Below are 13238 nucleotides of genomic sequence, written 5' to 3'. Positions count from 1 at the left end.
AACTTGGTGAAATAATGAAACTACCACACGCCAGTCTCATTAAAAACGCAATACACCTACAGTATTTCACCATGCAAACACAAAGGGGTCTCGTTAACGAGTGTGTGCATATGGAGCAATGCTGTATTTTAGTCATTAAATTATGAGCATCCAATTACAAGAATCCAGCGTTACGGTAAAAATCCTATTTCTTGCATATAATTTGTTACACAAAAACAGCATTAAAAACAAAGTTCTGATTTTATTGGGCAATGTGTTTATAACCATATCTTGTTAACAGAGGTGATATCCTATTACAGGTGATGCAGCCAAAATGTCTGCATCATCAAATGTAAAAGTAAAACAATGGCAATGTTACAGATCTTTTAACCAAGGGTACAACAAATATTTATTTATTTTGCAGCTTTATTTCATTCCATAAAATATCTAGTAAATTAACTATGCTATACTTTATTATTTATAGCGATTTACTTTATTATACAGTGCAATATATAAATGTTTAACATTTTCTGTGATTGTGGATTCATTCCATGATTACCCGAACAAAAAAAAAAAAGTTTCTTCAAAAGACAGACTTCTTGTGTACATAAATATTTATCACACAACATTTATTCTTCAAAGATTTCCATAATATCGGTCCCGGTTTTGAAAATCTCTATAGGCATATTTTGCGTATTTTTTACTATGTGGGATTCGACCAAACGGTTCATGGTCATTGAAACATGAATCAAAAACCTCATCAACGGCTTTTTCTGCTGTTTCTTGGCTGACATTTCTTACAGCTAAAATAGAACGAAGAGCTCGGTCTCGAACACAAACCTAAAGTGAAAAAAACAAGGTGTTAAGAGTAGTCTAACAGATTAGCTGCAAAGGAAAGAGAAACATCTTTACTAATTTTCCACAATTAACAATTTAGCTTGGTAAACCCCCATCCTGATCTAGCAGCTCTTTTTCCTGCATGCTTATCTTACAAAGTTGACACCCCAGGCCTTGAAGGAAAATCACTTTGCTGCATCATGGAACCAGAGTAGAAACATGATAATGTGTAAAGAGAGAGAGAAAAGGAGAGGTCCCAGAACAGTGCCCTGAGGTACATCAGACAGATTAAAAGGAGGCAAAGACCAAAGTAAGAGACAGAAAAAGGAGCAATTGAAGAGGTGTGATGAGAAACAGGATAGAAGTCTAGTTAGATACCAATGAGTGTAGATTAGAATGACAAGTGGTCAACTGTGTCAAAAAGTAACAGATCAAGTACAATAAGCAGAGAAAAACTTTGTACCTTTGGATTTTGCTTCATGATTAGATGTTTTATACTTTTACGCACAATTTGAAGAAAATATTAACTTTTTGAGTGCTGTTTGACACAGCTATTACATCATGGGGTTTGGCACTCCAGGGGCCCTGTGATATAGTACAGGCATACCCCGGTTTAAGGGCACTCACTTTAAGTACACTCGCGAGTAAGGACATATCGCCCAATAGGCAAACGGCAGCTCACGCATGTGCCTGTCAGCACATCTGGAACAGCAATATCAGCTCCCTACCTGTACCGAAGCGAGGAGACTATAGAGCCTGTTACAAATGCGTTATTTACATCAGTTATTCACGTATATGACGATTGCAGTACATTACATGCATCGATAAGTGGAAAAAAGGTAGTGCTTCACTTTAAGTACATTTTCGCTTTACATACATGCTCTGGACCCATTGCATACGTTAATGCGGGGTATGCCTGTATACAGTACAGTAGCTACGGCATTCTATGTACACACACACACACTTTATTTTGATGCCATGAATTTTTTACTCGGATACAACCTCTCAAAAATACCCCCACCTGATAATATCAATAGGTCCGGGTAGTACCTAGTCTGTTTATCCATCAATTTTTTTTGCAATGCAGATTCTGCCTATTATAATGCCCATGATGCATGCCTACCAATCAAAGTGCAACTGAGTAATATTTTTCGATAATAGACAAGCATTTTAATTATGGACCATTTGTAAACAAATCTGAAGCTCTGAGAGAAACAGGAATATACATAAAAGTGAGAGTAGTACATGAAATGGTGTCCCTGCCAGTTAAGTAATGCATGCTCTTTGATAAAGCACCAGGTGACGGTGAGAAACGCGTCAGTTTGTCTTCAGTTTCTGTACTGTCACTATGCGGTAATACATTTTTTATTTTTTTCTACTATTGATCCACCCAGCTTCTAGTTCTCTAATTTTTGCTGTGCTTCATACTATTTGGTCTATTTCTAAGTAATGCATGCAGAATAAATTACATGGAAGCACATAGTTGATATATCTTCCAGAGAAGTTGTGAGGGTGTTTATAAAAAAGTGTTTGAAATACAAACTAGGTAATTTTCAACATTCGCTTGAATTTGCCAGTACAAATGACTAATGGATATTGCAGGACACACACACACACACACTTTTGAAGTATAGTGTTAAAGCAGCAATACAGGAGATAGATAGATCTGTGAGTGGTTTGTCTGGCTTTGCATCCAATCCCACGCTGCGCTTTAAAGCTGTTTGAACAGCAGAGTATTTGCTTATAAGAGTGCCATATAAAAATGGATTTCAGACAAATAGGTGACACATTGTGTGCCCATTTGCATGTAATTTCCCAGATTCCCTTGCTGCAGTGGAAACACTGTATGCTAGGTGTTATTGGTGAAAGGCAGGGTTGCATACCTGTCTAAGACATGTAAATGTGCTCACAACTGATATTCTTTATTGTAGAGAGTTAGATATTTATAGGATTGAAGCAGGGGGTCTCTGGAACCGAACCGTCTTAATTTCAGCTCCAAGGACCACCTGCTTCCAGAGATACATACCTCGGTGCTGGTATCTATGCAACCAGGGAACTGTGTGCCTAACGAAAAGGTTGCGTTTAAATGTCCCACGGGCCAATAGGAAGCCGTGACGTTATCCGGTCATTTAAACTTCACAGAGATACCGGCACTTCCTATGGAGGTAAGAATCTCTGGAAGCAGGTGTCCCCAGAGCTGAAATTAACACAGTTCAACTCTGGAGACTCCCTTTTTCAATCCTGTAATAATTGTTTTTTTTTTAATGACACCTGTATTGCAGCTTTAATTATAGGCACTGTTTTTGCAAACTGAGATGTCCGTGTTTAAGAACAAATATTATATTAAATAAAAAATAAAAATGGGAGAGAACAAGGCAGCACTTATTTTTTTCTTACTTTTAAAACAGGTTTAAAAGGAGCATGTAACCATCATATCAGATATTCCCCAACATAATAAAATGAATCACTGATGCATTCAGGGCATTCAGAATTTTAAGACCGTAATAAAATGTGTGAGTACTGTTTATATTATAAAATACACGTAAATATATATGTACATGGATATAATAACGTACCTGATGATGTTGCTTAACACCAAATTTAAACCTGGTCAACTCATTTCCGAGCGAGCAATCACCACTGAGATTAGCGGCTCTAATCTACAGAAAAAAAACACAAAACCATCAAAATTTTCAATAATAAAACGGCCTAAATATGGGTGAATTTGCGGGGGTTTTTTTAAAACAAAATTTGCAAACATTTTATAAAAGGAGAAAATTTAAACAACTTACCGTAATTTTCTTTTCCTGGAACCATGGCAGTGGGCACCATTGGGTTAATCCCTTCTCACTCTAGGTAGGACAGGAAGTAGACTTTTGCAGGTAGGCCATATAAGGCCCCTCCCTCTACCTGCACACTAGTCTTACGATTCTTCCATAGCTGAAAATATATAACTGATAGGCATTAGACATACATAGGGAGGGTAACTATGTGCCCACTGCCATGGTTCCAGGAAAAGAAAATTACGGTAAGTTGTTTAAATTTTCTCCTTTCCTGATCACCCTGGCAGTGGGCACCATTGGGACATACCCAAGCAGTGCAATTTTTAGGGAGGGAACATCAGAATAGACAACACCAGTTTAATGTCTTATCAGTTCAACCTTTATTAATACCCTTTACACTTTATTTCACTACAGTTTCTAAGACTCTACGTCCAAAGCTTGCGTCAGCTGATGATTGTACGTCTAGTCTGTAGTATTTCAGAAATGTATTGAATGAGGACCAGACAGCTGCTTTACATATCTGCCCTGGTGTGGCCTGGGCTTTGAATGCCCATGAAGTAGCCATGGCCCTTGTAGAATGGGCCTTCACCTTCAAAGGTTTATCTTGTCCTTTGCTTTCATAAGCTCTTTGATACAAGACACCATCCACTGTGCAATTGTAGTCTTTGATGCCGCTTGTCCCTTCTTTGGTCCCTCTGGGATGACAAATAATTTGTCAGACTTTCGGATATCTCTCATCCTTTCTAGGTACACCTTAAGACATCTTACCACGTCCAATTTGTGTAACCTTTCCTCTTTCTCATTTTTTGGTTCTGGACAAAATGACGGGATCACCATCTCCTGACTTATGTGGAACTGTGATACCACCTTTGGCAGGAATTGATGTATCGGTCTAAGAACTGCCTTGTCTTGATGTATGATTAGGAATGGCTCCTTAGCAGATAGCGCCTGTAGTTCTCCCACTCTCCTTGCCGAGGTGATTGCTATCAGAAACGCCATTTTCCCCGACAACCATTTTAGGCCAATGTCCTGTATTGGTTCAAACGGAGCTGCTGTTAATACATCCAAGACTAACGACAAGTCCCATGTAGGTACTCTGTTCTTAATTTGAGGTTTTAACCTTTTAACTGCTTGAAAGAACCTGATTATCAGTCTTTCTACTGCCAGATTTCTTTCCAACAAAGCTGATAGTGCCGACACTTGTACTTTTAATGAGCTGAGACTGAGACCTTTCTCAAATCCTTTATGCAGGAACTCCACTATAGATACAATTCTTGGTGAAAGGAAATTTTCTCTCTTTTTCACACCAATCACAAAAGCAGAGCCAGATTCTATGGTATACTCTTGATGTGGAACTTTTCCTTGCTTGTAAGAGGGTTTGAATTGTTTTCTCTGAACAACCCTTCAGTCTCAATGTCTCCCGCTCAATCGCCATGCCGTCAAAGCCCATTGTTTGGTATTTGGATGGCTTATTGGCCCCTGTTGCATCAGGCCTTTTTGATCTGGTATGTGCCATGGTGTATCCACTGCCATATTTACCAGTTGTGTAAACCAAAGCCTTCTTGGCCAGTATGGTGCTATGAATATCACCTCTGCTCTCTCTTCTCTGATTTTCCTGATTGTTTTTGGAATCAGAGGAATTGGAGGGAACAGGTATCCCAATTTGAAGTCCCATTTGAGACTGAGAGCATCTGTAGCTTGTGCGCTTGGGTGAAATTGTCTGGAACAATAGTTCCTTACTTTGCGATTCTGGTGTGTTGCCATCAGATCGATGTCTGGTTGACCCCATCGCTCTACCAGGTCTTGGAATACTCCTGGATTTAACGCCCATTCTCCTGGGTGAATGATATTGCGACTTAGAAAGTCTGCTGTGACATTTTCTAGTCCTGGGATATGTATGGCTGTGATATCCGACAAGTGGCACTCTGCCCAACCGAGTATTTCTGCTGTGAGCTTCATCAGCTTTCTGCTCCTGGTTCCTCCTTGTTTGGCTATATATTTGACCACAGAGCTGTTGTCTGATTCTATCTTATACAGCCATCTCTTATTTTGTCCTGGAAAACTTCTAGGGCCTTTTGTACTGCTTTTAATTCCAGCAGATTTGATGGTAAGTGGTTTACCTGATTTCCCCAGGTTCCTTGCACCACTTCTTCTCCCATCTGAGCCCCCCAACCTGTCTTGCTCGCATCTGTTGTAATTTTTAACCAGTGCACAGGTTGTAGCGTTTTCCCTTTGACCAGGTTTCAGGTATCTTCCCACCATTTTAACTCTTGTTTTGTTTGTGGGTGTAACAAGATTCTTTGTCTTGTGTCTTTGTGATTCCCGTTCCATTGTTGCAGAAAATTGTTTTTGCAGAGGTCTCATATGCAACGCTTAATGTTGAAGCGAATTTCCCCAGGAGTCTCATGCATTCTTCTGCAGAAGTCCTGGTAGCTTTTCTGAGCCTCCTTGTTCGCATGGCTATGTCTAGCCCCTTTGCCTCTGGCAATCTCACTCCCAGAAATCTTAAGAGCTGAGTGGGTACCCAATGCTCTTGTCTCTGTTTATTAACCAACCGTGATGTTCTAGGAAGGTTATTACCATTTTCTGGTCTTGTTGGAGTTTCCCCCCATTCTTTGATTTTACCAGGATGTCGTCCAGGTAAGGGTATATCTCTACCCCCCTTTCTCATCTCTGCCACTAGAGGGGCTAGAACCTTTGTAAACGACCTTGGGGAAGTTGCCAGACCAATGTTAGTGCTGTGTATTGATAATACTCTTGATTTACTGCAAACCTTAGGAATCTTTGATGCCCTTTTGCTATTGGTACATGTAATAAGCGTCTTTTAAGTCTATCGCCACCATCCAGTCTCCTGGCTGTACCTCTTGTATAATCAGATTTACAGACCCCATCTTGAACTTCTTATCTTCAAGACTGAATTTACCTTTCTTAGGTCTAGTATTGCTCTGTAATCCCCTGTAGGCATCTTTACCAAAATTATTCTGGAAAAATTCCGCTTCCTCTTACCTTTTCTATTACTTCTGCCTGTAGTAATTTCCTTAAAGCCGTATTCCTATAACAGCTGGATTCTCAGAAGCTAAACATCTCTTTATCTTGATTTTATTCATCTGTTGGAGACTGAATCTCCTGGCTCTGTCCTGATGCCTTTGTTATTATTGCATCTAGTTTGCTGCCGAATAGGAATTCACCTTCAAATGGTAATGTACATAAGGTGTTCTTTGATGCTGTGTCAGCCATCCACTGTCTGAGCCATAAAGCTCCTCTTGCTGATACCGCTCGTACCATAGACTTGGCTGCTATTTTTACTGCATCCAATGAGGCTTCTGCTATGTAATCAGTTGCCCATTTCACCACTGACAACGCCTTAAGAATAGTACTTCTTTTTACACCCTTGTCTATTGCCTCTTCAATATTGGCAATCCACACTCGCATAGCTCTAGCAATTGATGTAGTTGCTATGGCTGGCTTGTAGGCTGTTCCTGCCGTAACATATGCTTTTTTTTTTTTTTAATGCATAATCCATCCTTTTATCCATAGCGTCTTTTAATGACGCTGCCTCCTCTAAGGGAATTGTGGTCTTTTTTACTATTCTGGAAATAGCAAGATCCACCTTTGGGCTAACCTCCCACTTTCTCATTTCCTCTTGTGGGAATGGATACATCTTCCCAAACCTTTTAGGCGTAATACTCCGGCGTCTGGTTGCGCCAACTCCACCTGAATGAGGTGCTTAATTACTTGATGGATAGTAAAGACTCTACCTTTTAAAGCAGCAGCAGTAAAAGCAGTAGTATTACTAGTAGCAGTAGTAGCAATAGTAGCAATAGTAGCAATAGTAGCAATAGTAGCAATAGTAGCAGTAGTAGCAGCAGTAGCAGCAGTAGCAGCAGTAGCAGCAGTAGCAGCAGTAGTAGCAGTAGTAGCAATAGTAGTAGCAGCAGTAGTAGTAGCAGTAGTAGCAGCAGCAGTAGTAGCAGCAGTAGTAGCAGCAGTAGTAGCACGCCTAGCCTGTCAAAGCAGGCCAGTACAACTCTTGAAGCAGCCAGGACACTTTTTTTTTTTTTTTTTTTTTTAAATTTCAGAGGTGCCTGTTTTCAACCTCCTCCTGTTTGGATTCGATCCCACAACTTCTTCCAAGTATCAGCTCAAACACTGCACACCCCAACTCTGTGAGCCACAAGATCACCATTGTGTTAACTCCTAAATGTCTTTCAGTTCAAAAACCTGTATCATGGCTTTGATGAGTGGATCCACCCTTTCTACATCAATTTCAGATTATTCCTGAATATCTTGATCTGATGAATCCATTTCATTCTCTGACACATGAAAACAATCACTTTCAGACCCATATGATGAAAAACCTTTCCCCTTATCCAGACTGGTCTGGGATATAGATCTTTCCTGCGCAGGGTTAACAGCTTGCTGCACTGCCGCATCAACTCTCCTCCTTCATCAATAAAGAAAATGCTCATTTGTTCACTGGTATCACCTGCAGGTGTCTTAAGACAATCTTCACATAATTACTTCCCTATTAGGGCTGGTTTCTCACAAGCTGAACACCATTTAGTTTCTTAGCAACCTTCATTTATGTTGCAGGGATTCCCCCGTCCCTTTTGAAGATCCTGCTTCTGGGAGGGTAACCACTGAACTAATTTATAAAAACAAAATAAATGCTAAACATACACCCTAATGTATATATATATATACCATCTCTTTTTTCCCATTGTAGAACTAAACTAAGGACTCACCTAGTCTTGGGAACTGATGTTTTGGGTGTTTCCATTTTTGCATCCATATCCAGCACTTGGCTTCTCCCTGCTGAGCGTTCCATGCTGCAGCTTTCACTCACACATACATCGTGTGGCCGTCGCATCCGTGACGTCATCAAGTGCTCGTGCTCATGCACCCGCGCGGCTCGCGTGTCCCTGCACGCACTTGCCGGCCTGCACGCGCGCGCTCCCGAGCGGCTACGTGCCTTGTACCCTTCACCGCAGTATCCTGCGGTCCTCTGAACCTCCTCGGTTTCCCGCGGCTTCCTGGGGTAGTACCGCCGCGTTGCTACGCTATTGCGGTCTCAGAGCTCCTCCGCTCGCAGCTATTGCTGCTCCCCCTTCCGCTGTGGCGGGCTGCCGGGTACTTTACCGCAGCGTACTGGCGCTTATGCGGGGAGTCTGGGCCTCCATTGGTCCCTGCTGCAGCATTGTGCGCCTCGTGTCTTGGGCATTGCACTAAGTTCCTCCTGCTGCAGCCGTTTCCCCCCCCACCCAACAGGGGCACCCCCGACTCTAAGGGGTCTCCGACTTGCCCCCCGCAGGGCGCACCGCGGAGCTTCAGGGGAGAGAGGTTGAGACCCTGGCTATCTGCACAAAGTGCAGTAGGTGAGCCCTGTTAAAAAATAACAAATCCTACACCTAGCTGTGAGGACAGGAAAAAGACTAGTGTGCAGGTAGAGGGAGGGGCCTTATATGGCCTACCTGCAAAAGTCTACTTCCTGTCCTACCTAGAGTGAGAAGGGATTAACCCAATGGTGCCCACTGCCAGGGTGATCAGGAAAAATACTGTGAATCTATGTTTTTAATATTAACGGTATAGAAGTGAGCACTCATTTTTTTTCTTTTTAACTTTCAATCCCTTTTAAAAATTTCTAAACTATTTAACAAGATTTTTTTATTCAAATGGTGATAGATTTGCAAAAAAGTTCAGAAATATGGGAAAATCCAATCCTGTTTCTACTGCTAATTTTCACTTTGATGACATGGGCACAGTAAGAAATATTCCTCAAAACACTGCTAACTAAAAACAATATATTCCAAATACTGTTGTATTCCACAGACGTCTGAATTCTGTTTCAAAATAGGACTTAAAAGCTTTAATATCTTTAAAACTCGTGGGGGACTACTGGTGTTTTGACTTATTAGTTCAATGTCTACAAACCTCCATCCATCATAACTTTTTAAATGTCTGGTAATATCCAATATTAAAACATACAGGACCCGTACAAGCTCATATTGAACCCCCAAAATAACCACAACATATATATAAGCGTCACGGGGGAGTGCTACTGAGCATGGCAATATATATTTAAAACCAGAGACAGAACATGAAACACAGACAGAGCTCAGTGCACATCCAGTGAAACTTATACACGGTACAGTGCCTAAATATATATGTATAGATATCTATTAAATAAAATGGTCTTTTAGTTTAACATTTTAGCCAAAGTGTTGTAAGCCCTTGAGCCACTACACGGCAGACCACATCTCAAGGGTACCTAACACTAATATAAATTCTTAATAACCTGTGCATTACCAGGAAGAATGATTCATAATAAATCTGTCAAAATTAGTTGCATAGTTCTAAGTCTGATTGAATCTCTTATTAACCTGTACATTACCAGGAAAAGCACTCTGTATTAGCGTTGTCGCAATCAACCTGTAAGCAAGTTCCCCTGAGAGTGGGAAATGCAATGGAGTGAGCTTTTAACCATTTAAAAGTGGGAGGGGTGAGCTTCAAACTAGAGAGGAGCCACCCTCCAAATCAGCCATGACCAGCTGAACAAGAATTGTAAAACATACAGGACACATACAAGCTCATATTGAACCCCCAAAGTAACCACAACACACACATATACGCATATATATATAAGTGTCACAGAGGAGTGCTACTGAGCATGGCAATATATATTTAAAACCTGAGACAGAATATGAAACACAGACATGCTCAGTAGCACTCCTCTGTGACACTTACATGCTTATATATATGTTGTGGTTATTTTGGGGGTTCAATATGAGCTTGTAGGTGTCCTGTATGTTTTGCAATTCTTGTTCAGCTGGTCTTGGCTGATTGGAGCAACCTCCTACCTAATTGAAGCTCACCCCCTCCCACATTTAAATGGTTAAAAGCTCACTCCATAGCATCTCCACTCTCAGGGGAACTTGCTTGCAGTATGATTGTGACAAATCTAATACAGAGTGCTTTTCCTGGTAATGTACAGGTTAATAAAAGCTTCAGACTTAGAACTATGCAACTAATTTTGACAGATTATAAATCATTCTTCATGGTAATGCACAGGTTATTAAGAATTTATATTAGTGTTAGGGACCCTTGAGATGTGGTCTGCCGTGCAGTGGCTCAGGGACTCACTTTGGCCAAAATGTTAAACTAAAAGACCATTTTATTTAATAGATATCTATACATATATATTTAGGCACTGTACCGTGTATAAGTTTCACTGGATGTGCACTGAGCTCTGTCTGTGTTTCATGTTCTGTCTCTGGTTTTAAATATCCAATATTACACAGATTTTATACATAATGCGGCAGGCATAAGCTTATAGGGTTCCATGTTCAAATAGATTAAGTAATAAATCGTGACACGGTGTTCATTTGCATACCATTACCCAGAATCCCCGGCTGCTGTGGAAGCAAGCGATAGTGGGGAAAGACATGGTTGAAGTGGCATTTTTATTTTCTAGTAACCTCCACACATGTGGCTTGCTTCCTTTTATAGTGAAGGGAAATGTATGTTCTGAAAAGCACTGAATCAGTATCATTACACATTTTATTTGGATAATTTTTGGTGGGAAATAGTTAAAAAGTTAAATGTCATTGGAAAAAACGCAGCCTGTAACACACTAACATGTTTTATTTTGTGTTTTACAATTAAAGGATATGGTTGACTGCTTTGCCAACATAGGTCCAGACACCTAACTTAATCAAATAAAAATACAAACCAAATACCACAAGCTATGAAATGTTTATTGCTTTGGTTCTGGTTTTATTACGGATTAAAATATGATTGAGGAATAATTCACGAAAGCTTAATGTGGTTAAAAAGCATTTTGTAGCAAAATATTTTACATCAAGATTTCTCCAAAACTAGTGCAAAATGTCACCGTGTCCTGTGGTCGAGATGAGAAAAGGAAAGTAAAACAATATGTACCGAAAAATGGAACAGCTGCTTTCACTCTTTAGATAATGACAAAACATTAAGATAAAGCCAATTTTGACAAGGTTATTCCTACTCACATTACAATAAATTCGATTTTTTTTAAAATAGATGATTTTAAGTTGGCTTGTTTTTTTACTTGTTCACAGTAGATAGGATTACCTTACCTCAGAGCAGGCTAAATGTCGAACACTGTTGAACCAATCCACATGTGCACGACAGTGATCAAATGCGTGAATCAGTTCGTGCGTAACCACACGGTTCATATGCGACTGTTGGTGAATGTTGTTCTGACACAATACAATCTGTAAGAGTGCAGAAATTATTTTAAATAGTATTTAATATGGATATTTACCTGCAGGCATTAAAGCGGAGCGGTTTACATTTTCTGAAAGCAGATACAGAGACAGGTAATGACAAAGGAAAACAGAGGGAAGAAAAAATACTTATTTTCCTTTTGTGAAAATAGAAAAAATAAATGACATGGTTATTAGTGAATTCAAAAGGAAAAGCAGAAGAGACTGCATATAGGTCAATTTCATTACAGTGGTGAACCCCAGATAAAGGGAGCATTTTTCTTATTTTAATTCTCCTTGTCTCTCCATGCCAGTACAAACAAATGGGGTTTTAAGCCCAGCCCAGTTGGGGGTAACACAACATTTTAAACAAAATCAGGCTCCATCACCCCCTACAAGGCACCCTACTCTCCTATGTCTCCTCAACTTTTTCCCTCCCTATAGAACCTTATCCTCTAACCAAGCAATTAAAACAAAGATTCCATAAGGAGAGAAAAAGTTGTACTGGCATGGAGGGACTAGGAGAAAGAATTAACGGTAAGGACGATTCAACCACTCATGTCCCTCTTATGCCAGTGCAAATTAATGAGGATGTACCAGAGCAGCCCTACTCGGTGAAGAAGAAAAAAACCATCAGCAAGAACAATTGAAGTCCCCCTCCTAGCAAATTTCGAACACCACATGGCAGAGCCCCTGAACACATCGTGGCAAGTGGGGACCTCGGGCGAATCTCCTTGCTTGGAAAAAGGCTGCCCTTGCCAAAATGTTCCAGAAAAACAACAAAACCTACAGTACCCCCTTGGCCAGTAGGACAAAAATAACTGCTGTGAGGTGGAGCAGGGAGCCTTGTGGTTGCTGACGGAGCACGATTTGTTAAATGTTGTGGCCTACTCCCAGCTGGGAGGGGCTTAAAACCCCATTTATTTGTACTGGCATATGAGGGATGTATTAAGAAAAATAGATGTGATAATGAATGTTATGGGAGAGTGGCAGAGACTAATGTGATAGCATAATTTTCGCCATGTGATAGATAGGTAGTTAATGTATGACATCTGTAGGTCCTTGGACCAAATCCAAGGCAAGTATGTATCTGAATAGGGATACTACAATTTTATTAAGAGTAGTTTGAGACACTGAAAAAATAGGTGGAAAGGTCAAGGAGTTTAAAGGTACTTTATATGTTAATGTACAGGTAGCAGTGCCATGGGATCACAGGCTTCTTTAGTCTGTGTACAATAGAAGTGTCAGGAATTTGGGAAAGTGCCTTTGAAAACGTCGCCCGTGTGCGACGAAACGCGTCATCACGCATCACGCACGGACATTACGTCATCACGTATGCGCACGAACAGGCCGGTTCGAGCGCGAAACAGTTAAGCGGCCATCCAGCCTAAGAAACTTT

The 13238-nt window shown here is 40.5% G+C and overlaps 1 protein-coding gene across 1 annotated transcript in view; it reads right to left on the bottom strand.

Annotated features, from left to right (window-relative positions):
• Positions 1-221: 221 nt before the first annotated feature.
• Positions 222-13238, bottom strand: part of ATP23 (ATP23 metallopeptidase and ATP synthase assembly factor homolog) — a 22110-nt gene continuing 9093 nt past the window's right edge. The window contains exons 4-6 of the mRNA XM_075600145.1: positions 11711-11848; positions 3393-3476; positions 222-819 (exon numbers count right to left, since the gene is read on the bottom strand). Coding sequence (XP_075456260.1) covers positions 616-819; positions 3393-3476; positions 11711-11848 — 426 coding nt within the window. The 3' untranslated portion in view covers positions 222-615. The remainder of the gene's footprint in view (positions 820-3392; positions 3477-11710; positions 11849-13238) is intronic.

The sequence above is a fragment of the Ascaphus truei genome, chromosome 5 (genome assembly GCF_040206685.1).
Source record: "Ascaphus truei isolate aAscTru1 chromosome 5, aAscTru1.hap1, whole genome shotgun sequence".
NCBI classification, from domain to species: Eukaryota; Metazoa; Chordata; class Amphibia; order Anura; family Ascaphidae; genus Ascaphus; species Ascaphus truei.
Note: the sequence above shows the minus strand (reverse complement) of the source record. Positions and strands in the feature narration are given on the sequence as shown.